This window comes from Stigmatopora argus, chromosome 10, assembly GCF_051989625.1.
Source record: "Stigmatopora argus isolate UIUO_Sarg chromosome 10, RoL_Sarg_1.0, whole genome shotgun sequence".
Classification (NCBI taxonomy): domain Eukaryota; kingdom Metazoa; phylum Chordata; class Actinopteri; order Syngnathiformes; family Syngnathidae; genus Stigmatopora; species Stigmatopora argus.
In genome coordinates this window covers 7,003,696-7,029,735 of record NC_135396.1, presented here as the reverse complement: position 1 = coordinate 7,029,735, position 26,040 = coordinate 7,003,696, and the positions used below count along the sequence as shown (strand labels likewise).

The window sequence follows — 26,040 nt, the reverse complement described above, 5'->3', positions numbered from 1 at the left end:
ATAAATGCGCGTGCGTGTTTACTTGTTAAAAGGGCACTGACTTAACTAACCACAAAAGGCGCATTTTTAGACTGAATGTCTGTCATATTGAATAAATCCCTGACTATTTTTTGGTCATGTACAATAACATCAACCCATAAAATTTACTTGATTTTACATTTTGAGTCATAGAGGACACAATATTATCATTTGGTATTGAAATCAGGGATTTCATGATATGAAATTCCTGATTTCAGTATACAACTATGGCCTACAACCCCTAAAATGTGATGTTTTGCAATAGTTATTTTTTTATGGCTAACACACTCATACATAGGGGCAATTTAGCATGTTTTTGGAATGTGAAAGAAAACCAGAGCACCCGGAGAAAACCCACGCAAGCCTGGGCAGGACATGCAAACTCGCCACAGTGAGGACCCACCTGGGATCAAACCCTCGAGCCCAGAACTGAGGCTGACACGCTTACCACTAACCCACCGATGATAAACAGATTTATAAATGATTAAAATGGTAATGAAAATGATATCATGTAAAGCTGAATTATACACTGAAGCTATGGTCTTCAACAACTGTCTAAATTTTAACGTTTTGATAATATTTCTCACAATTCACTAAACAGCAGGCATGAAAAAATAAAACTACCAATGTCCTACATATTTTACGTAGCATAGATTAGTATAGGTAACATGCACATATGGTTACAATTGAGGTTGTTCCCATGCATATCACGTGGTGATCTTGAATTATGCCTGCGACTTGTCACATGCCATCTGTGGTGATGAGCAGCTTCACAAGAACTCATAGAAACCACAAGGCAGAACGTGCTGCTGTCAATTTCCTCCAACTTAAGCATGTCAACGTCCTTTCGATAATGTAGGATGCGTAATATATCTGCATGGAAATTTTACATGCTTTTGTTTTGCAAGTTGAAATTTCACTCTGGGCAGAATATTCTTAATCTTTGTTCCTTGAGATGACACTAATAGCAGAAACCGTGAGTCAATATATGAAAATTAACCACCATAATTGTATTTCAACGAATAAACTATACATATAAGAAAAAGTACAGATTCTGACGGAAAATCACATTTCAGAAAATAAAGATAAATGACTTTAAAAGCTCAAGAATTTATGTGCATTATGTTCCCAACAGTGGACATTCAGAAGTTGTTTTTACCACAATTGTGAGGCCCTTAAAACATTTCTAAATGTTACCATTACCATAGTTGACTGCTTATTTATTTATGTATTTTTATTATTTTTGTTTGTTGTTGTTATTTGTGCACTTCATAGTAAAACCTATAAAACTTATACTTGTGTAATGACAATAAAAGCATTTAATTCAATTCAAATTATGGGGTGAGAAGAGAATTTTTTTTAAAGGGGGCCAAACACATGGGTCACACTTATTTAATTTTATGTCTTTCTAGCCTATAATTTATTACCATTTGTTTTAATTATTTAGGATTTTTTTTACTCTTGTAAGGATAAAAGAAAATAAATGAATGCAGTCAGATAATGCTTGATTCAGCAGGAAACTCATTGTTTAATCTTTAAACTGTTCATGCTGAATCAGTTGGAACAAAATCCTGCAAAAATAGTTTGGACACCCCTAGTTTTAATATACTTGTTATTGCCTATCAGAAAACATTAATTGAATGTCAAGTGAGGACCGCACAATAATATCCTGGAAATAAAAAAATAAAAAAACTATCATTTCCGCACGAAGGTGTAACTATTGATGTGACAATTTATTCATCATGGAAACATTTTTTTTTAAATTAATATAAAATGTTGTATTGTCCACAATCGAAATGGGAAGTAAACGGAACAATATTCTGCTTGTTTTTGACACGTCAGCTGTGTGAGCCGGACACACTTGAATGGTGCACACATGTTTACTTCCTAGTTTAGCAGAGTCCACCTTGTTGAGTTTGTACCTGATGTAACTTCTCATAGGATAACGGTACCCTTTCTACGATTCATGTGTCTTGCTTTGATTTCTCACCCTCCAAATGCTTTTTATAATTGCTAACAAACTGGCTTTTAACAGTTGTGTTAAACATGGCTAATCGTTGGTGTCTTGCTCAGCATGCCGCTTGTTTCGCTGCCGACTCCATCAGGTATGCATGCTGTCATTTCAATCGACGTTTCCTTATTTTTTTTTTAGCATTGCATGACGTATTTTCTTCCGATTGACTTACTTGAAGCATGGATTTTGGTCCATTTTCCGTATTCCCTTGTTTCCTGTGATTGAATGACATTTTGACTTCCAAATTGACCGGAAGGTGTATATTCTGGTTACTTATCCTTTTTTTTCGTTTGATCGCAAACTCAATCTTCATATGACTTAAGTCAATTTAAAAGGGACGTTACTACATCCTTTAAAAAAAGAAAGTAAAATGGAGCATTTGAATTTTCTTTCAGATTTTCTGAGGGCAGTGCACCCTTCGAGGCCTGAGACGTTACCATGGAGATCGGTGATGTAATCGGACATAGGAATGGACGGCAGAGAAAGCCTTTGGATGGAAACCGTTTGCGTTACGAAAGCATGAAGGATTTCGACAGAATAGAGCAACTGGGCATCGCCAACCCCGAAGCAGACGGCGAAGTGGATAACCTGATAACTTTGTCGGACTCCGAGGACAGGATGCAGCCCAAAGCCTACAAAAGCGTTCGGGCCGAGTTGGGGAGCGTGTCGCTCCTTCTCTTCCTCTACGTGTTGCAAGGAATTCCCCTCGGCCTCGCTGGCAGCATTCCGTTGATTTTACAGTCTAAAAATGTCAGCTACAAGGACCAGGCTATCTTTAGTTTTGTATTTTGGCCATTCAGCCTTAAACTTTTATGGGCCCCCTTGGTGGACGCACTCTACTTTAGGAAGTTTGGTCGAAGGTAAAAAGAAATCTTGGAATGATCACGCGATATACTTGTGGGTTTAGATTTATATGTTGAGTTTTTTTGTTGTCTGCGCAGAAAATCTTGGCTGGTACCCACGCAGTACCTCTTGGGCTTCTTTATGCTTGGCCTCTCTGCTGAAGTTGACGCTCTGCTGCAGGGAGACGGAAGTCCTAACATCTTCACGTTGACCTTGGTCTTCTTTCTACTCGCCTTTTTAGCAGCCACGCAGGTTGGCGTACATCAATGTCATCGCTGTTAAGTCTATTTGCGGTCATTTGGATTAAAAGAAAAAAAAAGAACCCTCATAATGATCTGGCATCCACATACGTGGACCACGTTTTGGGTCATGTAGGCCTCACTATTAATATTAATCCGATTTTTTTTCCCAGTTTAGCTTATTTTTTCTTTTTAAAGAAACATTTTCATTTTTTAAATTTAACTGGAAAAAAAAGTAATGTGTTGGTGCAGGATTGAGGTCATTTTAAGAGAAAAAAATGATTCTTGCTGAATAAACAGTGCAAAAAACACGCAATTCATGACAAAAAGTCAGAAGTCCAAAAACTAAATAATTGTAACATTGTATTTCCCTGTGCTTGTCAGAATGGTAACAAATACATTTTGTAAGATGCTGCGCCGTTTGTCTGACTTTCTCCTCACTCTGTCCTCGTCAGGACATTGCCGTGGACGGCTGGGCTCTAACGATGCTGTCCAAAGAGAATGTAGGCTACGCGTCCACGTGCAACTCTGTGGGCCAGACAGCCGGCTATTTCCTGGGCAACGTGCTCTTTTTAGCGCTGGAGTCTGCCGACTTTTGCAACAAATTCCTCCGAATGGAGCCCAAGGAAACCGGAATCGTCACCTTGTCAGGTTTGTCGCTCACCCTACCCTTGCATGCCTGGGATTTTTCAACATGTAGCCTTCGTTTTTTTGGTGTAGACTTCTTGTTTTTCTGGGGAGTGGTCTTCCTGATCTCCACAACGCTGGTGGCCATCTTGAAAAGCGAGAAGGTGGTTAGCAAAGGCCACGGCAAAGACCCCGAGGAGACGCAGGGTGTTTTGCAAACCTACAGGTTGCTCTACAACATCGTCAAGATGCCCGCCGTCTTCACCTTTTGTCTTCTGCTTCTGACTGCAAAAGTAGACCCCCATTTCAACACGCTTTTAAGAAAAAGCGTCTTTCCAAAGTGTCATTTTGTCTTTTTTGCCAATCGTTTCAGATCGGCTTCTCCGCCGCCGACGCGGTGACGGGTCTGAAGTTGGTGGAGGCCGGCGTTCCTAAGGCACAATTGGCATTGTTGGCAGTGCCAATGGTGCCTTTGCAGATTCTCCTCCCGGTAGTCATCAGTAAATACACAGCAGGGCCCAGACCGCTAGATGTCTTCTACAAGGCCTTCCCTCTAAGGTTTTTAACACAGGCACAAGCACAGCATGTGGTGGATTGAGTTTGATTGAGCGTTATGTTGTTGCAGGTTAATTTTTGGCCTGGAATTTGCTCTGCTTGTTTGGTGGACCCCGAGTGTAAAACAGGAAGGAGAGTTCCCTGCTTACTACTACATCGTTGTGCTGTTTAGCTACGCTGCGCATCAGGTGAGCTGGTACTTGGACAGCGATTCATTTTAATAATTCATGCCTGGCACCTTATACATTTCTCCCTTATTTTATACGTTTTTTTGATCATTTCAAATTGTGTACGCCGTATAACAACTTTTGTATGGGGAAAAATATTTTATTAAAAAACGATCTCGTGTTCCCCATTTCGGCTCTAATCCGAATCGTCTCGGTCACTGGTAACAGACAAAAACATCATCGTCGTTTGCTGATGTTGTCATGCTTTGAGCATGAAATGCGCACACGCGTCAGTCACTTCCGCCTTTTCACTATATAAATATAGCGCATCAGCAAGCAATGTACCCAGACAGTCAAACTGTCAGCGACAGAGCTACAGAATCTTGAATTTATTGCATGCAAATGGACACACCATTCACTTTGGGGAAATTTTAGGCTTTTAAATGGACCCTTTGTGAGTAAATATGTGCTGTGTTGTTTTTATGCGGTTTATTATCGCTTAATAAGGGGAATTGCAATCATTAATAAGGGGAGCAATTGGCCGAGGTTGACAAGTATGATAATTTGGCCACCAGATATCACTGTTGAGTAATGCTCGTCACATGGCTAATCTTGAACTATGACGCCAAGAGTAATTAGAAATTTTGCCCTAGTGGGAGCTTGTGTGCTTAATGTATTTCTTGCCTGGAATGTGCATGTTTCCGTTCTACTTCCGTAGAATTTGTCCAGATATTCCTGATCATGGCCAAGAAGTTCTCACCAAAGCTTCCTTCCCACAGGTGACTTTGTACAGCATGTATGTCGCCGGAATGGCCTTCCACGCCAAAGTGAGCGACCCGCTCATTGGCGGCACTTACATGACACTGCTGAACACGGTCACTAACTTGGGGGCGAATTGGCCCGCCACTCTGGCGCTGTGGTTGGTGGAGCCCCTCACCTGGAAGGAGTGTACCTCACCAGATGCAGCAGGGGTAAGTTCTTGAATTCTGGAATTTTGCTGCTGAATTGTAGTCATTTACCGTGATTGCGTAAAAGTTCATCTAGAGCGGAAACATATTTTCTAGTCAATACCCTCTTTTTCAGCCAAATGCCAAGGAGGGGGTCACCTGTGTCACATGGCTGGATGGCTACTACGTGGAGTCAATGATCTGTGTGCTGGTTGGCTTAGCCTGGTGGGTGTGGTTAGGGAAGAAATTGAGGAGGCTGCAGGAGCACAGTCCTGCTGCATGGAAGTGCAGGGTCGCAGTTCACGATTAAGATGTGTTCAAGGGTACATCCAAAGACTGGGAAAAAAAAAAAGATTGCTGTGACTTGTACTCTATATCTGATATGCATCAGATGTAATTGTCAATGACAGGTAAGGTACAACATTTGTATCAAATATGATTCCTTTACAAAGGTACGTAATGACTATGAGGGAAAAACTATTTCTACGTCATTGTGGTTGTAGTTGGCGGTGGCGTAGAACTACACAGCGTACTATTTGGTGTCCTGAGCTCTTTGAAGGGCAGCTGGGTTATTATTTCTGTTCGAATCTTGAATTTCTGTTACTTCACTAGCAATTGTAAAGTAATGAGAAAACTAAAAACATTATCAATAATCATTCAATGTAACCCTCCTAAGAGTTTCAATCTGAACTTTATGACTACGTTACGTTCCGTATACTCTCATTATAGAAAGTTTCTATCTTTTAATTTTGCAAACACAATCGTCAGGCTTTATTTTGAAGAATTAATGTGTAATAATTGCAATATGATGATCAGATTGCTAATGGTATTCTTCACTCAGATCTGATTTAGTATGTTTTATTTGTAGACATGCGTGCCTTGTTCAACTTAAACATATGGAATAGGAAGTTGCAAGTCTTCTATCAAGCTAGCCATTTTTTTTGCACTTCATTACTGGATTTCTGTTAGATACATCCTTTTTTCTATTAAAAAAAGCCAGCACTTATCACTGTTACAAATTAAAAAGTGATTACCATATAGCTTTACACCAGTGGAACACCCGTTACAAATTACGTTAAAAATGTTTTATGAGTCATGACAAAAACCGAAAAAAACCGACATTTTGCAAGGCAACTATAATTACCATGTTTTCTATTTCAGAGCACTCATGTTAGATCCTCCAATTAAGTTTTAGTTAACTTGACTGCAAAAAAAAAAAGAAATATATATTTGGGGGATATAGTATGTCTTTTTCTTTCAATGGTTTAATCTGCTTTATTGGTTAATTTGGTCAAAATAAGTAATTGCAATTTCTCATTCCAGTTATTTCTTAACATGGCCTTTTTAAAAAATATTTAGAAACCTAGAGTATATATATAGTTTCATAATTTGCGAATAAAAATGTATAGTCAGGGAAGAGTTTTGAGGGTAATGAAAATGAATAACTTATCATAAATGAATATAAGCATGTCAATAAACAAATTGATGAGTTTGAAGTAGTCACACACTGAAGACTGTTTTCACGTTTTATTATAATTCCCTTAAGCAGGAATTTTTAAAATGTCCTTTCAAACAAGTGCACTCTGCTAATAATGAAGCCCAGTTTTCTTTTCTTTTTGAGAGCATTCAAACTGATCAAACCAGATCAACTGGTGCTTAGCGGGGGCAGCGATAATAGGGGGCTGTTTTGCAATAATTATAGTGATAATAATCATATTAGAAGTCACAGTGGGGGATGAGATTCATTTTGGGCCTTCAAACATACATTATGTATGGTGTACCCCAAATACAAAAAGTTCATCCAAGCAGTATGTTTAATTTAGGCCTTCTGATTCATAATTTATGCATAGCACATCAGGTGAAAGCTAAAGCCCCCCAATACCTCTGAAACCTAATTTCTTTTGTCATTGAACTTGGAATTATCTGTCTCCAAGCAACATGAGTGACTTCTTGGGATTCATTATGTCTTCTGGGACAGCGGACTTTGTACAAACATCTCTTGTTTGGCTTCTCTGAACATCTCCCGGCTTCTTCCATCTCGGTGGATGTGGTGGTAGGGGCTCAAATGTTGTGAGGAGAAATTTGCGAGATGGTAACACTGACTAAACGAACCAAAGGCACGCTGGCATCCCGGTCCAGCGTTCCACTGCCGGCTTTTGACAGCACGTAGCGTGGGGGATGGGCAAGATTTGCGAGATTGGCATTGTCTGTAGCCTTTTTGCTTTGCTTCTTAAAAATATCAACATAAGGAAAAAGTCAAAAACTTTGAAGGAGGCGAGCCGGGTCATAGGTTCATACGCAAATGCTCGGGCCGTTTCGCCACCATGGGGTACGCTTGGTGCTTCATCTGAGCCAGGTTAAGACCGGTGGGCTGGCGAATTGGAAGAGGGGCGGAGGCTTCAGAGTTGCTGGTCACGTCCATATGCTCCGGGGTGGAGACTTCCATGGCCTGGTCCTGAGGAGACTGGAGGATGTTGGGACCTCCGCTGGGGAGCAGGACACTCCGCGGCCAACAGTCTCCTGAAAATTTCACTGGGCTGAAAGAGAAGGAAGAAGGAAATGCTCAGATAAGATAAATCGGGTCTGAAAAGTGATTCCAGATCATCATTTAAAATAACAAATGACTTGGAAGTTTTTTCATATTTCCTTTAGCATCATAATTTAAAGTTGTATCATGTGAACAGTAACTCATGAAGTTACTCAAAAGGTTTAATGACAGATTAGTCTGACATGACAATTGAACTGTATCTGAAAACTTTCCAGAGAATTACTTTTTAACACATGTAATAGATATTCTTAAAAAAACTTTTACCTCACAAAACATCCCATACTGACATGCACATAAGTGATTGCCTTTTTTTTCTCAAATGTATTTATGTAACACAGTTACTTTGGGGAAAAAAACCCAACTTAATCATTATTGTGTATAGAATTCTGACGCTTTTAAAAATAATTTAAGGTGGGAAATAAAATGCTATGAATCCCATAACCCACCAACAAAAATCAAATAATCAATTTTGTCAAGAGGACACAACAGGCAAACAGAATGTTGCGCACAGAGTACAGTCCTCATGAGGAATTTATGCATCAGCTGTAACATTATTACGTTACTGTTCTCGCATATCGACAATACTGCATCCACTCGTTGGGTACAAGTTACAAAATGAGATAATGTATCAGCAGTTTTGCCATTAAAAAGATGATCGTGATCCTTTATATCTGCTGATGTCATTTGGCATTGACGCCAATTCATGACTAGCACAAGCACTAGCATGCAGGTGCATTACCTGAGAGGCGTTCTTGGGCTGCCGATAAATCGCCGAGGTGAGCGGATTTTTGGCTCAAAGGAGAACTTTTCCTTGATATTTTCCAGGACTGAAGGCGCCACATACGTAAACCCCTGTGGGAAAAGTACAGGGGCTGTCAGAGGGAGGCACACGGAGTGATTTCCATTCAAGACTAATGAGTGCAATGAGCAGAAGTTACCAGGAAAGCTTGATTGGCACTCTCACTAAGTGTCGAGTCATCAGGGCTGTCTACTGGCGTCTGACTGGTGAATTTAGAATCAAACTGACTCACGTCTTCAGCGGATTGCTACAAAGTCGGAGGGAGATGATTGGATTACAAAAACAAAAGCATAAACGCAGTCATGGCTTGACACACGAGTGCCAAATGTGATGCTTTTCTTCCAATTTACGAGCTGTTTTACGCGCTCAGTCTTGTTTCGTATTGCAAAGCAAAATTGGATTCACAAGAAAAATCGACTGTTTATCCATTTCATTCTTTCATGTTCCCATGAAGAGATATTTTTCACACAAATACCTTCTCCAATTGTTGTTTTAAGCTCAAAATAAGCCTAAATACAAACAAACAAACAGGTTGGAAACACTTTGCTCACCAGGAAAGGTTTGAAGGGAGGCTCCACTTTACGAGCCAGCAAATCCTCCCAGTTAATGTGTCGGAAGAAGGGATGTGCCTGTGGGATGACAACGAGGCAAAAGAATGGCTCCTAGTGCTTTTGTGTATTCACAGAAATACTGTATAATAAAACCCAATCAAGTTGAAAACAACCTCACCATTGTTAAAGATCATGCAAGTATAATGCAAATGTTAAATCAATAAAACACTAACTTTAGCACTTTTTACGCTGGCTTGTGTGTACAGCGCTGGCTGTGTAACATTAGAGTTGGAATTGATTTATCCCTTTCAGAGCGAACTCAAAGAAATGAGGGGACATGTCTAGAGAACATTTCCTCAAGATAACCACTGATCAAACTATAATGATTGCACTTTCCATAACAATGAACCATTTGGTAAGGTTTATTTCCTGGTCTTCTAATTTAAAGTGAATGCTCACCTGCACCTCCGTGGCATCCCCGGCGGCCGCACCCAATCGCGACGAGGCATTTCTCTTCAGCAACTGCGTGCACATTCAAATGAATCAGGAAAGGATATAAAAAGGCTAAGATTAAAAACTATATTAGGTTGAAAAGGGCTACCCGTTTCAAGAGGTCTCTGGCTTCCTGTGTGAGGTAGGGCGGGAGGCTGAGCTTGCACTTCAAGATTTTGTCGATGGTCTTTTTTCGGTTTTCGCCAGTAAATGGCGGCTAGAAACAGAAGATGAAAAACAATCACTGCAACACTCCATTAGGATTTGGAATGATGGGTCTGAGAGAAGCAATTCTTGAGCCACACTAACCGCTCCAGTGAGCATGTCATACATCAGAGCACCCAGACTCCACCAGTCTACAGCTCTGTTATGTCCACTTCGCATTAAGATCTCTGGTGCCCTGTATCAATGAGAGGGCATGTATATGTAATTAAAAAAAATTGGCATATTGGCGTTGAGAAGGGAGGAGTGACTTACATGTATTCAATGGTACCGCAGAAAGTGTGGGTGACTGTACCGTCGTGAATCGACTCTTTGCACAGTCCGAAATCTGTTAACTTGACATGGCCTGGAGGGCACATAAGTCTCGATAGTTGTATTTGGTATCAAATGATTTTCAGCTTTATGTTCCAAAACTTGTGATATTGTATGATGCAAAACAACACTAAGAAATGAGCCAAAATCTAAACAAATGTCAACAAATCTCAAGAAGACTAGGCCATTTTTACCACTGTGAGGCATTGCTTCTTCTTACAAAGGGATTCTTGTTCATTTTTGTCGAATTCGGGGATCTAACTGTTCAACTCTTATTCATTAATTCAGCTGTATTTTTAACAGTAAACTATAGCAAGGTCATAATGTTCAGTCTTCATACTTTGTAAAAAAATTCTTTGTCTGTGTGCAGAGCGACTTATTATGTAAACGGTCTTTCTTGCCCCATTCAAAATTGGAAAAGACTTATTTTACATTGCGTGCTCCACAATTTTTTCATCTAGCCAATGTAGTTAAGTTAACACATACCTTGATTGTTTAACATGATGTTCTCTGGTTTTAGGTCTCTATAGATTATGCCTTTTTGGTGAAGGTGACCCAGAGCCATGGAGATCTCTGCCAGGTAAAAACTTCAGGACGAGACAATTTTCTCATTGGCACTTTTCACGTTAAAGAATGGCCTTTCAAACAAAAATTGTTCTTTTTCTCACCACGCCGTGTCTTCCATGAATATGCCTTCCCTCTCCAGCTGCATGAACAGTTCTCCACCTGCAAGCATAAACATAACGACAAGAGTAAATACACACCCCATAAGAAAGTGCTATACTCCTCTGCAGACAAAACCGTAACGTTTTTTCCACCACAATAGTCTATTTTCAATGTGCCGTATTTTGTTATTTGGCTCTAGCCAAATTACAGGTACCTAATTGACATGAGTCTGGCTAGCTCTTGTACACATTGTCACTACATTGTGTGTGTCAGGGGTGCCGAATTTTGCACTGACCACTCAGGTACTCCAGGATGAGGTACAGCTTCCCGCCTGTCTGAAAAGCGTAGATGAGATCGACGATGAAGGGATGCTTCACCTCCTCCAGGATGTTCCTTTCTGCTTTGGTGTGGGCTGTGTCCTTTGCGTTGCGTACAATCATTGCCTGTCACACATCCAACATTGACCATAAAACATGACGCTTTTTACAACTTCATAAAACCGTTTGATCGCTGGACCAGAAGAGTGAGAGGTGTGTGCTGAGCTGAGTCATTGATCCATCTCCATATGGATAATGACATTTGTTAATGATTGCTAACGTGGGTGGCAGATCCAATGTTGATCCTTGTTTTTTTTATAAGTTACTCAACCGATGTTTTGTTTATCATATTATTGTGATCGACTATTTTTTTTAACCATTGTGAAAAGTAATGGAAGCAAAGACAATGTGCATGTTGTTACAAAAGTTGTATTTAAAAAAAGAGACTAAAACATACCTTTTTTAAGACTTTCATAGCAAATATTTTGCCTGAAGCAGCACCGACGACTTTTCGAACTTGAAAAACCTGCAAAAAAAGGAACAGTTCTTCATAAACTCGGCAATAAAATTTGGAAGTGTTTGTGCTTTAAAAAAATAAAAAAACATACCTTCCCATAACCACCTTTACCCAGAACTCTTAGCAATTCAAAACACTCTGGTCTAATATTCTCCGTCCCCTGATTGACATTGTCTTCGGATATCTCGATCTTCTCACAACCTTCCATGTTGCTGCAAAGAAACGGCCCAAAAAATAAACATGTTTTATATATATATACATATATATAATCTCTGGTGACATTCAATACTCACAATTCAAATCCGCTGCACTGATCCATGATGTCATTGATTTGTGCCTAGAAGTACATGCAAAAGCTGATGTCAAATATAAAGAAGTGAGCAAAAAATACAAAATAAATGCATATTTTGCCATGATTTCCAGACCCTTTCCTACATTTCCTAAGAAAGTTTCATGCACTACACAAAAAATGTGATTTAATAAACACAACATTAGGCGAGGCCGGCGTTTGAAGCTTAATACAACATCACGTTACTGTGGTGTTCCTCCTCACATGATAAATATGAACTGTTGAGCCACAAGTGCGGTAAGATGTGTAGCAATAGCTCATATCTCAACATCAGTAGAAAGAAAAAGGAAAAACATTGCTATTAAATCAGACAAAAACTTTGTCATTTCGTTACAACTAGGAACGACAACAATACACTGAGATATCTGGGACATACTGCATCGTAAGCAATTGCATTTCTTTTTATTTTTTGCACTACTAGCATGAACTCCACACACAGAACCACTTGTCACTGTACAGCCAAAATAAACTGTTGCACACTGAGACACATTTATCACCAATGGCCAGCAGCCAAGTAAGGCTGTGTTTGCACAATTCCTACATGACAGCGATGGCATTTAAACGTGACAGCGTTGCACTTGACTGCTGCGATCTGGCTGAATAAAAGTAAACTAATATGGTATCTCTTAAAGAAGTGCAAGGAAAAAGTGGAGAACATGTTAGCCTGTGCTAACGCTACCCGGCCGTGAGTAGGCCCGCGGTGGCTGGATGGCAGACGGGCGGACAAGTAGGCTAAGCGGCTAACAGCTACTTCGCTACCTACTACTGTGCAGAAAGAGTTTACGCTGTGACAAGGCAAGCGATTTCGGGCAATCGCTATGGTTAAATACCTCATCAGTCTCATCATCGGAGACATTTTGCTCCGGCTGGTCCAAATCAATGTCAAACACTCCGGCCATGGCAGCGCCGCGATCGCTTCCCTCTGTCACAGACGGCAAGAATTACGTCCCCACCTCATGGACAACCACACACCGCCGCCATGACCGGCTACTACACTGAGCATGCGCAGTGTGCCTCAGATTCAAAGGGGCGGTAACCAAGCAGTTTTCCATGGAGGTAGAATCATGCCAAAACTAAAGATATATTTATATATATTTTTATATATCAATCCAATCGTCACATTTTGTAAGGGCATATATTTCGATTCAGCCCTTGTGAGTATTTTGAAAATCAACAATTGCGCACCGGATATCCGCTGTTGCGCACCGGCAATCCGGTGTCAAGGCGGCAGCAATGAAAAGTTTGATTTTACGTTTAAGATATGACCGACCGGTGTACAGTGTAACTCATTCACCGCATGTAATTGAAGGGGTGATTATATCTAATTTGGTAGAAAATGTCGTTGGTGACTGTCCAGTTGGGTCAGTGTGGCAATCAGGTGGGTCTGGATTTGTTTGACACCCTTTACAATGACGCTCAGGGGGGCCAAAGGAAAACATACACGACTGCCTGCTATGAACGCTTCTTCCACCAAACTAAAGATGGAGGTAACACAAATTTGCATTTGTCTGTCACTACTTGTTTCATGAACAGTTAAAGAATGTAGACATTCCAGTTCTTATAAAAGACGACGACCGCTTAGCTCGTACAATAGCTATAGTAGGGATGTCCCGATCCAATACATTAGTATCGCCGCTCAATGCGATTGTTTTTGGAGTATCGACAAGATCCGATCCGATCCAGTACTATCGCGATTTTCGGTTGCTGTAAATCAAACCTTTAGGCAAATAAGTCTGCTGAGTGTGGTTACATGCCTTTAAACCTAATAAGAGTAACATTTCACTGTGTAATATTGTAAACAAAGAATTTCTTAGACTTTAATACTGATGTCATTGTCATTTAAAGATTACATTGTATTTTGTATTATTTTTGCTGGTCTGAAAATATGGGGATCGGATCCCTATCGGCGAAAACTTAGTCAGCATCAGGACATCCCTACGACAGTACTTCACGTTTTTTTGCTTTTAACATGCTACTTAATTGGTTATTAACTATTCGTTTGTTTTTTTCCTGATTTAGATCTTGTTGCCAGGGCAGTGTTGATTGACATGGAGGCAAAAGTCATCAAGCAGAATTTCATCAAAACGGCAAAATCCGGAAAATGGAAATATGACGATGTGTCGAGTTTCAAACAAAAGCAGGGGAGTGGCAACAACTGGGCAAATGGGTGAGGTCACCTTCATTTCCACAATTTTTGTGAAAAATATCCTAAACCCATACGGTAACCAATGTAATTTTCATTTCAACAAAAATGGGGTCCACAAACACCCTGGTTCCAAAGTGGTGATTACTATCCAGACTTGTCTCTAGGTACCTCGTCCACGGCCCCCAACACAGAGAAGTCGTGGAAGACATCATTAGACGAGAGGTGGAACGCTGTGACCGACTGAGTGGATTCATGGCCATGATGAGTGTTGCGGGTGGGACGGGCTCTGGAGTGGGCACCTACGTAACTCAGTGTTTGCGGGACGGCTACCCCAAATCTTTCATTGTCAATCATCTCACCTGGCCGTATGCAGCTGGTGAGGTGGGAGGACCTTCTGTCAGCATGTGTTAAAAATGCAATTGTTAGAAATGTATTGATTCGTATTGCTCTGTGTGTTCAGGTGATTGTCCAGAACTACAACTCGGTGTTGACGCTGGGTCACCTTTATCAGCTGTCAGATGGCATCTTGGTTCATGAGAATGACACGGTACACAAGATCTGTAAGCATTTGCTTCATATAAGAGACATCTCCATCGCTGATATCAACAAGGTGATTGCTCATCAGCTGGGTGCTGTCCTTCAGCCAGTGCTCACTGCCGACTCAGATGGACACTACAGCAGGAATTTTATGGGTGAGCGAGGCCAGGACACTGCATAATTCTCAGTTTAGGATTAGTTGACGCATTAGTCACCTTTTAGAATTTTTTTTTTAGTCCTAGTTGTAAAAAGTTACCCCCACTCTGTCCTAACTTAAGGCGTCTTTCGTTCTTCATCCATTTTCAACACTAGTCATCCGATTTCATTTATTTTGAGCGTATAGCGCATAAATAGAACAATCTTTTGGTGCTGCTCTAATAAGAACACTCTTGAAGAAGAATGGGGGGATAGTATTGAAAAGAGTTCTAATTGAGTTGCTAAATGATCTTTTTTTTTTGATTACTCACCAGATATCCATTTATTGCTCTCCCCACAGGCGACTTTGTAAGTGCCCTCACATGCCACCCTGAATACAAGCTTCTCAGCATGAGCACTGTACCTCAGATGCAGAGTTCATCCATTCCATACACCACTTTCAAATGGACACCTCTGATTAAGCATCTGCGACAGATGCTCATCTCTAACAACAAGATGGAGGAAGGCAAGTGAAATCAATAATCATACATTAAAACCTAATGGATCTGTTCCAACCCCCCCCCCCCTCCAAAAATCAGCAACAGCCTACACTACGAAACACAAATATAATATACATATAATATAGTGCTGTGAGAAGTCAATAATTGTTTTCCACAGTTTTATAGTAACATTTTGCAACATTAATGTTGGCAGGTATTGACTGGCAGGTGCGTCCATTGGCCGTCTCAGGGAGGACACAAAGTCTGACAGGATCCAATGTCAACACTTCCTTGGCCAATCTACTCATACTGAGAGGCAAAGACGTTTTCACTGCCGACACAGGTTACAGAAACTACTTGTGAATATATATATATGTTTAACAGCAGCAGCTATCTATTTGTATGACTTAACTTGTGTATAAAAATTCTACTACACTAGGAGATTTCAGCGAACCAGCACTTTACACCTCATGGCAATCACCAAAAGATGCTTTCAACGTGTGGAAATGTCCTGTGCATTATAATAAGTATGAAAAAATGGCCATGCTGGTTAGCAACAGTCAAGCTTTGATTGAACCATTGGACAACACAGTGAGAAAAGCTTGGAATATGTTTGCTGCAAAGTAAGTTTGCTCTGAATTCATTATAGGTAGTATTTTTTTCCATTCATTATCCGAGCCAGTTAATCCTTACAAATACAATGTTTTAGAATAATTGTGAGATGTCATGTGAGAAATGAAATGTTTTTTGACAGTTATCCCCATTATGTTTTGTTACAGGGCTTACGTCCATCAGTATACAAGCTTTGGGATGTCAGAAGAGGATTTTCTCGAAAGCATTACATTTGCAGAACAAATCATTTCTAGCTACAGCCAACTGGGCTGTAATAGATAAAACAAGGATAATTGTATTATACCTTGAGAACTCTAAATTATTCCATGACTTATTTTTGCTCACCTAAACAATTTATGGACCATACAATTGACAACGTTTTCAAGAACAGCACTACACATTTAATCGTTTTCATTGAATTTATTGCTCACTAATTCCACAAGATGACATTTTTCAAACACAGATTGATGGGGAAAAAAAGGCCACCATTCCAAGTGCCGATTTTCTACATTCCGCGTGAGTTAATAGTGGCTGGGGACCCACAACTTCAGTGAGCTTACAGACCACTGTTGCCATGGAAGACTTAACAGCCAACACCAGTCTGATAAGCTATCTGAAGAGGTGGAAAAGGGATGATCCAATGCAAACTGCCAGGCTGAAACAAGAACCACAACTTGGAGGCTAACATGAAATGATTCAGTACATACCAATGAGAACCCAAATGTGAGTATTTGTGGTAAGTTGTTCACTTACCTGGAAGACGTCTTTTCTTAGAGTGAGCTAAACAGCACTACAAGTAAACCAATGACTCAAAAATGGATACAAGTGTCCTCATTAATGTGTTTATATATGATCCAATCCAAGGTCCACTCTCTTAGTACAGAATTAGAAATGGGACTAGTTGCCTTAAAGTACAGAGTCACTACAAATGATGTCACAAATTGTTGGAATTGATGTGACTCGTGCCCACATACTGTTAGAATAGAAATACATCTATGCATAATGTCCACCACGATTGGATACCTACACAATGTGCAAACCATCTACAACAGATTTTACATTAATATTGCTTTTTCCTTCTTTTGAGTGTATGGAGGGTCATGGATAAGTCCAGGTGCAAATAAAGTAATGTCAGACAGATCAAAACCATGAAAATACCCCAACCCTGAAAGAAGAGGCCATTTAGAGGCAGTTACCTTTCAGCACACAGTACAAACAAACAAACAAATTAAAACCCGTTGAAACATTGTTACAAAATTAAATAAATCAAATATTTTCAAGGGAAGTTGCGGCATTCCCAACTTTGCATAAGGCATCGCGTCTGATAGGCAGTGCCCACGCACAGAAGAAGACATCATTGAACCGCTGCATCACTCGCGAGGTCAAAGGAATGGAATCATTAGAACAGAAGACAATGAATTGACCGCATAAAGAAGCGCTTTGCACACGATGAGAATTGAGACAAAATGTGACAAACGGTGGACAATGGAGACAAACTTTTAAAAGCGGACGCGTACATACCAAGGACAGCCTGCTTTGGAACGCTTAGCCTCTGAGCGTGGAGGGGGAGGTTTGTCGGCGACTTATGATTGGGCACGGGCACAGGCTCAGCAGCAGATGCGCAGTCACTTTTAGGATGTTTGTACTACTTGGCCTGTCATCACTTGGTCTTCTCAACGAGGTGCTTTTGCTGCTGCAGCCGCTTGGCGTAACTCTGAGCCATTGAGTTCACAATGGAGATGACAAAATAACAGACCATGACCAGCACCAGCTTCTCGAATAGCCAAGATAGCCAGTTTTCTTCCTGGAAAATAACAGTTGCAGTTTTTTTTATTTTTTTCAAATGCCAAATCAGGTTACAAAAGTTGATGGACATACAAATACATCAGAGAAAGGAAAGTTTGCTTTACTGTATAGACACACACTCCTATCTAGAACAGTATTTCATGTGTTCTGTGATTGATTCTATAATTAGTTTTGGGTTTAAAATAAGTTTTAAACTTTAAAAAATATTTTGCTGTTAAACATGTCAACTGTGAGATATTTATAAAGCTGTTTTTAATCCTTCTTTGTGTATTTTAGTTTTAGCCACTTATGATAAAATGAGGATGAAGAGTTAGAAAGGAAAAAAAATCCAGAAAAGGAATTAGCAAGATGTTCACACAACAAAAACATCCTTTGTACAAAACCATATTTGTAATTGATTGGCTTTAAGAATATAGGAATTACAGCACCTTGGTAGTACTGTGAATTGCAGGGACTCACAATTTGTACATTGTGACCATAACTTATGATATATTACTACTTGAAGTGAAATCCTGTCTCTAGCCTGAAGGAAGCAAGTTTTGTTGTACAGATATAATTTCAAATCAGTTTAAGCCTTGAAGATTATGTCTGTAATTAGAGGTATTTCTTGTTTCTATATATTCATATGGGTACTTTTGTTTAATTTAAAGTTGTTGTTAAGGGCTATATTTTGTTAAACTAATGGTGAAAACAGCCTATATTTCATACAAAAGCTATTTTTAAATGAAATTAATAGGAATACTTACAGATGATTTTTTTCCTTCACCACGATGCAGCTTGTTCCTTTGTGCTTCCAGGTAATGACTAAAAGGCTTCTGAAGTGATGGTCCTACTTTGGGTATAGACCTGGCAAACAACAAGAAAAAACAGACCAGGATTACATTTTTACACTTACCCCATGATGTATTTAGATGGAGCCCCAACTGTCCAGAGCATGAACACAAAGACTTTCTTTTCAAAAATCAAGGCGATCCTTAGAGCAGCCAGCCTACATGTGAGTGCCTCAGCAGGTGGAGAGGCAACTGAAGCATTTGATCCTCAGCCCTCCTTTTATATTCCTACTCTCTCCTCAGGCACTTGTCAGCCCCTTCAACTGGGAAGTGACTCCGTATGATGTCATCATCCTGACCACCATCTGGGTGCAAATACATCTAATAAGGGCGTACTTGCGTCCTTATTAGGCAGGGCTCGGGATCTCACCAGGGGGTAAGGAAAAGGACAATGGGCTCATGATTTCTGTGCTTAGAAAGTTTTTTTTAAGGGACAATGTTCTTATTGACCAGGACAAAAGCATTCGGTCTAGATTCAACTATGCATGTTAGAAACACGACTCAACAACATCAATGACTGCTGATTTCAGTTCAACTGACTCGCTATCATCTCCCTTTGTTGTCATTTAATGACAGGACAATACCAGACATATACAGACCACATATCATAGCGAGTCACCAAATGTCTATTAGAATATCACTGATTTTGCAAAACAGAAGCATAGTTCTTAGTCAACTTTGAAATATAGACCCAAATGTTATAAAAGTCCATCCATTTTGGGTATACAGCCATTACCTGTATTTAATTTTGGGGAAATACTACTACTCAAATTTACCAGGCATACTTTTTTGTATAATATTTTGTTTTAAATAATATAATTTCTTTTATGATAACTATTGACTCACAAATATTTATCAAGGTAATTCTGTTACGTTATTCATTTTTATTTAGTGCACTGCTTAGATCATAAAATACATTTTTTTCAGATTAATTTAAAAAATGACTTTTTTCATCAATACATAATAACCACAACATAGATTTAAGAAATAAATTCATATTAACTGTGGTAATTTTGTTTTATTTATTTTCAATATCAATACGAAAGTGAATCAAAATAATCTTGATTAATTTGAGCTCAACAACTAGACTCACCATAAAGATGACCACAGACATGATTTAAGTCTACATTCAAGTTTCCCACATTGATGGGGCACTTTATGTTGCTGAACTTTGTGAGTCATATCAACATGTCTGAATGGGACCTCCAAGGGTCTTGAGATGTAAATGCGCGGCGGGGAATGTGGACACCCGTCGTGAATCCTCCTGCTGTGAAAGCACTTAGTATTAAATGATCATTAATCAACATCCGAATGTTTGAGATTTGTCTAACGAGAGATAGGCCAAAAAAGTCAACTGGTGAGTCAAAAACCAGAAAATGTGGCCTTCAGATTCTCATATTAGTTTTTTAGTGCTGTCTGTACATACTGTTTTTATCTTGTGTCCAAATTGGATGTGGGCCTGTTCAGACTGAACCCCATTATTACGAATTTTATCAAAGCTTTCGTAAAAATGCCTTTTCTTACCGTAAGAGAATTCGACTGAAATTCAAATTAAGACACTTACCCAATGAGAGACACCATTTGCTCCACGATGTGCTTGCTGAAGGTGATTATAACAAACAGCTTCTGTTGACAGATGACAAACAGAGGAAATGGTGTAAAACAAGGGAATACGCTACACTTCTGCATTTGCTGAACCAAGGCTGAAACACAGGTACCATTGTCCAATAATTACAAAATATAAAGATGACAGACATTAGTCAATATGTTCAATTGTGAGTGTGGGGCAAAAAGACACTATTTTTCTCCAGTCATGAAAGTGATCAGCATTTTAGTCTATGACACATGGACCTCCTGGACAATTCCAGACAGGATATCCAGCAGGTTCAAAGCATGCCCACATGTACAGTACAAATAAATAAAGTCTCAAGAAGTTAAAGACATTTTATTGGGCTAAACTTTCTCCAGTAATGTTCCCTTCACATCCTCTAGAACCCCCCTACTGTATGACGGGACCCCTTTGTTTGAAATTTGCGATGGTGAGGTCACTGGCAGATACCACCCAGGGATGGAAAGCTATAACACTATCTCACTCGCTTTCACAAACTTGCTCAGACATGGGTCATATTAGTCACTTATGAAGTTGTCAGGAAAAAAAAATGAGCAGATTACAATCTCATTTTTTGTAATGCATGCTTTTAGACATACTTTCTGCACAGTTGCTGTATCATATTGGTGGAAGTAAATGATAATCTTTACTTCCCAATGTTGGACCAGCCTGTTACATATAAGTCAATACTGACCTGTATGTGCATCTTGATGATGGCTTTACCAATAAGAGTTGCACCAAAGAAGGTCCAAAAGGGAACAAGAAAATGCCCACATGTGATTCCCGCCAGGTCAAAAAGTGGATTTGGGATCTAAGAGGATACATAATCATATGGTTAAAAAAACAATCACACATAAATATAATTATCACATCTTAAAAGCAAAGTTAACTACCGAAGCACAAGCCAAAATGCCAAAGAATCCCACTTTTTGCACCATGTGTTGGACTCCCATTTTTGCTCTGGTGACAAAATCCTAGATGAGAAAAGACAAATGTTTTATAAAATTCATATATATATATATACATATGTTAAATATCACATGATTAATAAATCACAATTTATTTGGAATAACTTATAATAGTAATAATAATCTACATAATACACAACATATTTGCAATGAAAGCCTTGGCATAGACTTTTTTCATGTTTGTCTCCAGCAAGATGAATATCAAGGAATAGTGTCATTCATTTTGAAGGAAATAAATTATATTATACTTGATAACCACCATCAACGACAAAATAATGCGTGTATGCTACAAGGAAAATAGTATGGAATGCTCAATGTACAGAATAGAGGGCCGTTTCCGTTGTGTGCCTTTGATACCAATCAGCTGTGCCCAAGCGAGGAGCGATAAGATGATGGCGATTGTTACAATATACGGCACACCAGGTTTCTCCGATTACCGTCTCGCTGACTCAGTATCTGATCTCAGCAGTGTCCAGTCATGTGAACCTGCTTCCTGACAGAGCTGTCTGTCATTCAAATTAGAGACCCGTGAAAATGGGGCGACGGGCGGGAGGGACGCAGACAGCACAAAGCCAGGGGATGATTAAAGGGGGAGCAGTGCTCAGCGTGACTCACGCGCACACAAAACCGTTTACTGGAAGCGTGAGGAGGGAGGGGCTTCTGTGAAGTCACGTGGCACTAAAAAGGACCAATCGCTGGAAAGTTGCTTTTTTGTCATTTGGCATTATGAGGTCACACAGCTACCCAATTTGCTGGAAGCTGCATGTATATTGTAAACAACAAATACAAAAGACAAAGGATGTGATATGAAAGATATCAAATTTCATAGCAGATCTAAGAAGTATATGGTGATGAATTCTAATGAAAAGTCCGCTCGTGCGTGTGTTCCTTTAAAGTCTATAACAGCCTATGATGCACAGATTTTAACTTTCAAAGGTCTTCAAATGATTCTAATAGAACTATATCAAAGCGTGTATATTCATATATTGATGTTATAAGCAACCCCAACATTTTCCACGTTCCCGTTGTTGAAACTTTCTATGGTTGATAGCACAATAAATTTCTGGGGGCAACTAACTTGTGCATTCTCAGCCTGCTCCAGCATCTCCTCAAACTCCTCATATTCTTCATCTTCAGGATCAGTCCCAGACTGACGTGCTGCTCTGGCCATGAAATATGGAGGCAACTCTCCAATGGCAGTGCCTGCACCCTAAACAATTACAAAGATTTATATGAGCTGATGCTTTCTGAAGAACACACATTTTATATCTCTGGAAGAATGAGTCATTTTCTGATTAAATGGACATACTGCACTACTCAACTATTTAAGATTATTAAAAAAAATAGTCCACTCACCCACATGCAAGCCTCCAGTCGGACCTTTGACATAATGGAGAAGAGGGAGATACTTCCCTCAGGTCCTATAAGTTGAGGACATACAATCTGGTCGGGGTATGGAGGCTCTGGGAAATCTGTTGAGTTGCACTCGTACGCTGCTAATGTCACTGATGCTATATGAGGGCCCTAACAAAAAAGAAAAATCCATTGTCTGAGTACATCCATTGTAAGACAGTTTTCATTCCTAAATAAGTATACTAGTTTGCTTACACCCAAGCATGTGGCAATTTTTTTCACAAGCTTTAGGTTGACTAAAATTGCAGTCAAACAATACAAACAGCCTTTTGTACCTATGACACACTTAAAGCCACACAAGTCCCTTGATCTTAGTATTCAGCCATTCATACGTTGGCAAGCATGGACAGACTCGGTAATTAGCAAATAATGGCTACTTTTTTTGCGTCAGCTCTTTAATATCATAAGGTTTAATACCAATTCCAATTAAGAATATTTTAAATATACGGGCCTCCTATTTAGTCCTTCACCAACATTTAGTTTAACTTAAAAACTTTCATTATTAAAAAAAATATTTTTTTTTTTTTACATCTCGCAAACACAGATCACATACCCACAGGCAGTAACAGGCAGTGGCTGAGTCACAAGGTGTCTGACAGGTTGTTACATCATTATTAATGCCTGAAAGGCTATGTTGTTAGGCTTTACCACCTGCACTCAATAAGATCAGGCCCACCTGTAGCCTTCTCACAGCAATTCCATTATACCGCCAGCACCTTCAAATTTTTGAGGCCAAGCTGACACAAGATAGACAGTGTACGATTACGCAGTGGTGATGACAACGTGTTCTTCACTCCGAAGCTGCACCAGAGTAGCCGAGGAGCCGTTTTCGGTTTATGCAGTCCATCATAAACATTTCTTCAGACGGGATGAAATATTTTTTCAGAACTCTTTAATTTATAAGTGAAAGCGTGTACACCACATGTACAGTGGTAGTAAAAGGATTGGGCTTCCCTAACATTTTCCATTGTATATCAAATTTGGATTAAATAAACTTTCTGTCTATTTGGTTCCCGTGACACCTGTGTTCTATTGGATGCAATCTCATACATTCATATTCGAAGGCATGCTGCTTGAAGTTCACAAACATTCTCCTCCAATTATAGCATTTGTGGAATCTTACCAGATAGAGGAGGAAGGTGTGGAGGCCAGTCCCAAGGCCAACAGATGACAGGATTCCAAGACCTACCCAGTATGAACACCAGAGGAACCTCTTCTCTAGGTATTGGACATACTATAATACAAAAAAGAAATGAAATTATAATAGTTCAATTTTATATATAGTTAGAAACTATTCCAGTTGAGTTTTCCATTTTATCATGAGGGGAATGCTTAAGACCACTGAACAGTGATTGTGTTTTAGATTTTAAATTGTAGTAATACTTTGTCCTCATACCGTTATGTGCGACCATAGAGTTATACATTTCTTAAATATGCCAGTCAAATTACAGCATGTACAAATCCAAATGTTCAGCTGTATACAATTTGACTTCCATTTTTGTAATCTCTATGAACAGTTTCTTCAAAATCATGTTGCAGAGTGGCAATTCAAACTTCCACAACAAAATGGTAATGACAACTTTTAACCAAAGAGCCCACAACTACCTTTTCAAACATAACCTTGTTTGAAAATTTGCGGTTGTCTTTTTAGAAACATTTGCTAACTTTGACCCCCAAACAAAAGAATTTGTACACATTAGTTCCAGAGATCAAAGGTTACTGAAAGTCAGGCTCATGATACTGTTTCACAGTGTCTTATCATTAACCATTGAGTAAAAACTCCCTTACTTTTTGATGAGATCCCTCTATGGAGTAGGCAGCAGAGAAGAAACTACATAACAGCAACACTAAGAACACAATGCCCCGCCTTTGCCAAAGCCTGAGCACACACAAAAAACATTATTGTTATTAAATATTAGTTAGCGGCATTACATTTTTTACAATAGATCAGGGCAACCTGAATCAGCTGGCAATTACCATGAAAAAAAACTAATAAAAAGCTATTTTGAACAAACTCCTTGATTCAAAAAATAGGCAAAAGATGAAAGCCAAATGATTTTACTTTAATGTCCACTCCTTCAGCTTGATTAGGGTCTCAAGGAGGAAATAATGGAGTGTAGTGACAGGCCTCCTCCATAACACAAGAGACAGACGTTCCTCCTTATCTCGCTGTCGCCTCTCTCGTATGCTTGAGTCTGTAAACAAACCATAACTGCGATCGTTCTGACAATTTGGAATACTACTCGCATATACGTTAATTATGACACTATGTTCCATGTTCAAACCCGAATACATAGTAAATAAGATCTAACGATCTTGTCATCATCCGTGACTTTCAAATCCTAAAACTTACCTGCTTGGTCACTTCCAAAACGACGTAGGCAGCAAGAAACGTACAGTCACGTGACAACCAAAGAGTTTTTCCAAAGACATTAAACGAAGTAATTCCCATAAGACATTAATAGGAATAATAACCAACCTGTGGCTTTGCCATTCTGTTTTTCTTTAATTCCTGTGCGTCTCTGAGTCTTATCACAGCTATCTCCATTGGCTGCCATGTCAGTCAAAGTCTAACTCACCCGGGAAGTCTGTGGAGCAGCAAATATGACAAGTTGTTGTTTCAACAATCATTACTGTGGCTGTTTATACAACTACGGATCCCTGTCTTATATATATGTTTGCTTACGTGGTGTTTCAAGATAAAGAAAAAAATACGGGTATAGTTATGCGTGCGTCAGTCATTAATAGCTGCCAAAAATAACCACTCTAGTTAAAGCAAGGCAGCCTTCATTATAGGACATGATTGCACCACATTTCTTTACCTCCCACATGCTAACCGGTTAGCCATCGGGGAAGCTTGAACTCATCAACCCAACATATACTTCAAAGTTCAATACAAACCTCTTATTCATGATATGAAAAACACTCCTATATTCTCTGATGACACAATTTTGCAAAAAAATCACACGATATTTAAGGAGAGAAGAAAGGGTTATTTATTCCGATGAATGACAGCCGTACCTATTTCCTGCCTTCTTCACCCGGAAACACACGCGGGACGTCAGAATAAAAATGAAAATGGTTGGTTGTTGACATTAAATAGATTGATATAAATGTGAGACTTGCTAAAGGAATACAAACTGATATCAGAGAAAATTGTAAATCACGCTGAATGTTTAAGAGCAATGACCATTGAGCCTGGCAAGTAGTGTACTTTTAATGTGAAGCAGTGGAGTTCCTCCAGTTCTTAGTCATTATCCAATCACGGTTTGACAAATTTGTCAACAGAACCGACTGCAGT

At 39.4% G+C, this 26,040-nt stretch overlaps 4 protein-coding genes and 1 long non-coding RNA gene across 9 annotated transcripts; 3 read left to right on the top strand and 2 right to left on the bottom strand.

Moving 5' to 3' along the window:
• Positions 1 to 1,855: 1,855 nt before the first annotated feature.
• slc33a1 (solute carrier family 33 member 1) lies at positions 1,856 to 6,922 on the top strand. 3 transcript variants are annotated; one of them, XM_077610907.1, is made up of 10 exons: positions 1,857 to 1,966; positions 2,054 to 2,123; positions 2,428 to 2,892; positions 2,974 to 3,127; positions 3,570 to 3,765; positions 3,835 to 4,034; positions 4,115 to 4,299; positions 4,367 to 4,484; positions 5,243 to 5,434; positions 5,547 to 6,922. In XM_077610907.1, the coding sequence occupies exons 3-10, from the start codon at positions 2,471 to 2,473 to the stop codon at positions 5,718 to 5,720; spliced, it is 1,641 nt and encodes a 546-aa protein (XP_077467033.1). In that variant the 5' UTR covers positions 1,857 to 1,966; positions 2,054 to 2,123; positions 2,428 to 2,470; the 3' UTR covers positions 5,721 to 6,922. The 3 variants fall into 3 exon arrangements, with proteins under 3 accessions (XP_077467032.1, XP_077467033.1, XP_077467034.1); XM_077610906.1 differs by having other exon boundaries at positions 1,856 to 2,123; XM_077610908.1 differs by lacking the exon at positions 2,054 to 2,123 and having other exon boundaries at positions 1,859 to 1,966.
• rps6kb1b (ribosomal protein S6 kinase b, polypeptide 1b) lies at positions 6,923 to 13,239 on the bottom strand. The gene is made up of 15 exons (XM_077610909.1): positions 13,014 to 13,239; positions 12,128 to 12,171; positions 11,926 to 12,046; positions 11,775 to 11,843; positions 11,296 to 11,443; positions 11,003 to 11,060; positions 10,821 to 10,921; positions 10,278 to 10,368; positions 10,110 to 10,200; positions 9,910 to 10,017; positions 9,768 to 9,830; positions 9,309 to 9,386; positions 8,897 to 9,004; positions 8,698 to 8,810; positions 6,923 to 7,947 (listed from the first exon to the last, which is right to left on the bottom strand). Exons 1-15 carry the CDS (start codon positions 13,080 to 13,082, stop codon positions 7,695 to 7,697), a joined length of 1,515 nt encoding a protein of 504 aa, XP_077467035.1. The 5' UTR covers positions 13,083 to 13,239; the 3' UTR covers positions 6,923 to 7,694.
• A 93-nt stretch (positions 13,240 to 13,332) lies between these two features.
• tubd1 (tubulin, delta 1) lies at positions 13,333 to 18,117 on the top strand. Its single transcript, XM_077610914.1, has 8 exons — positions 13,333 to 13,670; positions 14,203 to 14,350; positions 14,494 to 14,710; positions 14,790 to 15,021; positions 15,363 to 15,527; positions 15,716 to 15,844; positions 15,941 to 16,124; positions 16,281 to 18,117. Exons 1-8 carry the CDS (start codon positions 13,520 to 13,522, stop codon positions 16,393 to 16,395), a joined length of 1,341 nt encoding a protein of 446 aa, XP_077467040.1. The 5' UTR covers positions 13,333 to 13,519; the 3' UTR covers positions 16,396 to 18,117.
• On the bottom strand, positions 16,934 to 25,908 carry vmp1 (vacuole membrane protein 1). Of its 3 annotated transcripts, none has more exons than XM_077610911.1 (12): positions 25,761 to 25,908; positions 25,219 to 25,327; positions 24,802 to 24,934; positions 24,528 to 24,618; positions 23,863 to 23,973; positions 22,683 to 22,850; positions 22,405 to 22,536; positions 21,252 to 21,332; positions 21,053 to 21,169; positions 20,314 to 20,375; positions 18,666 to 18,765; positions 16,934 to 17,917 (listed from the first exon to the last, which is right to left on the bottom strand). In XM_077610911.1, the coding sequence occupies exons 2-12, from the start codon at positions 25,295 to 25,297 to the stop codon at positions 17,774 to 17,776; spliced, it is 1,218 nt and encodes a 405-aa protein (XP_077467037.1). In that variant the 5' UTR covers positions 25,298 to 25,327; positions 25,761 to 25,908; the 3' UTR covers positions 16,934 to 17,773. The 3 variants fall into 3 exon arrangements, with proteins under 3 accessions (XP_077467037.1, XP_077467036.1, XP_077467038.1); XM_077610910.1 differs by having other exon boundaries at positions 25,641 to 25,780; XM_077610912.1 differs by lacking the exon at positions 25,761 to 25,908 and adding an exon at positions 25,426 to 25,566.
• On the top strand, positions 18,171 to 24,073 carry LOC144083255 (uncharacterized). Its single transcript, XR_013303503.1, has 4 exons — positions 18,171 to 18,913; positions 18,993 to 19,125; positions 20,386 to 20,463; positions 23,846 to 24,073. It is a non-coding gene; the product is annotated as an uncharacterized LOC144083255 (long non-coding RNA).
• Positions 25,909 to 26,040: the final 132 nt, after the last annotated feature.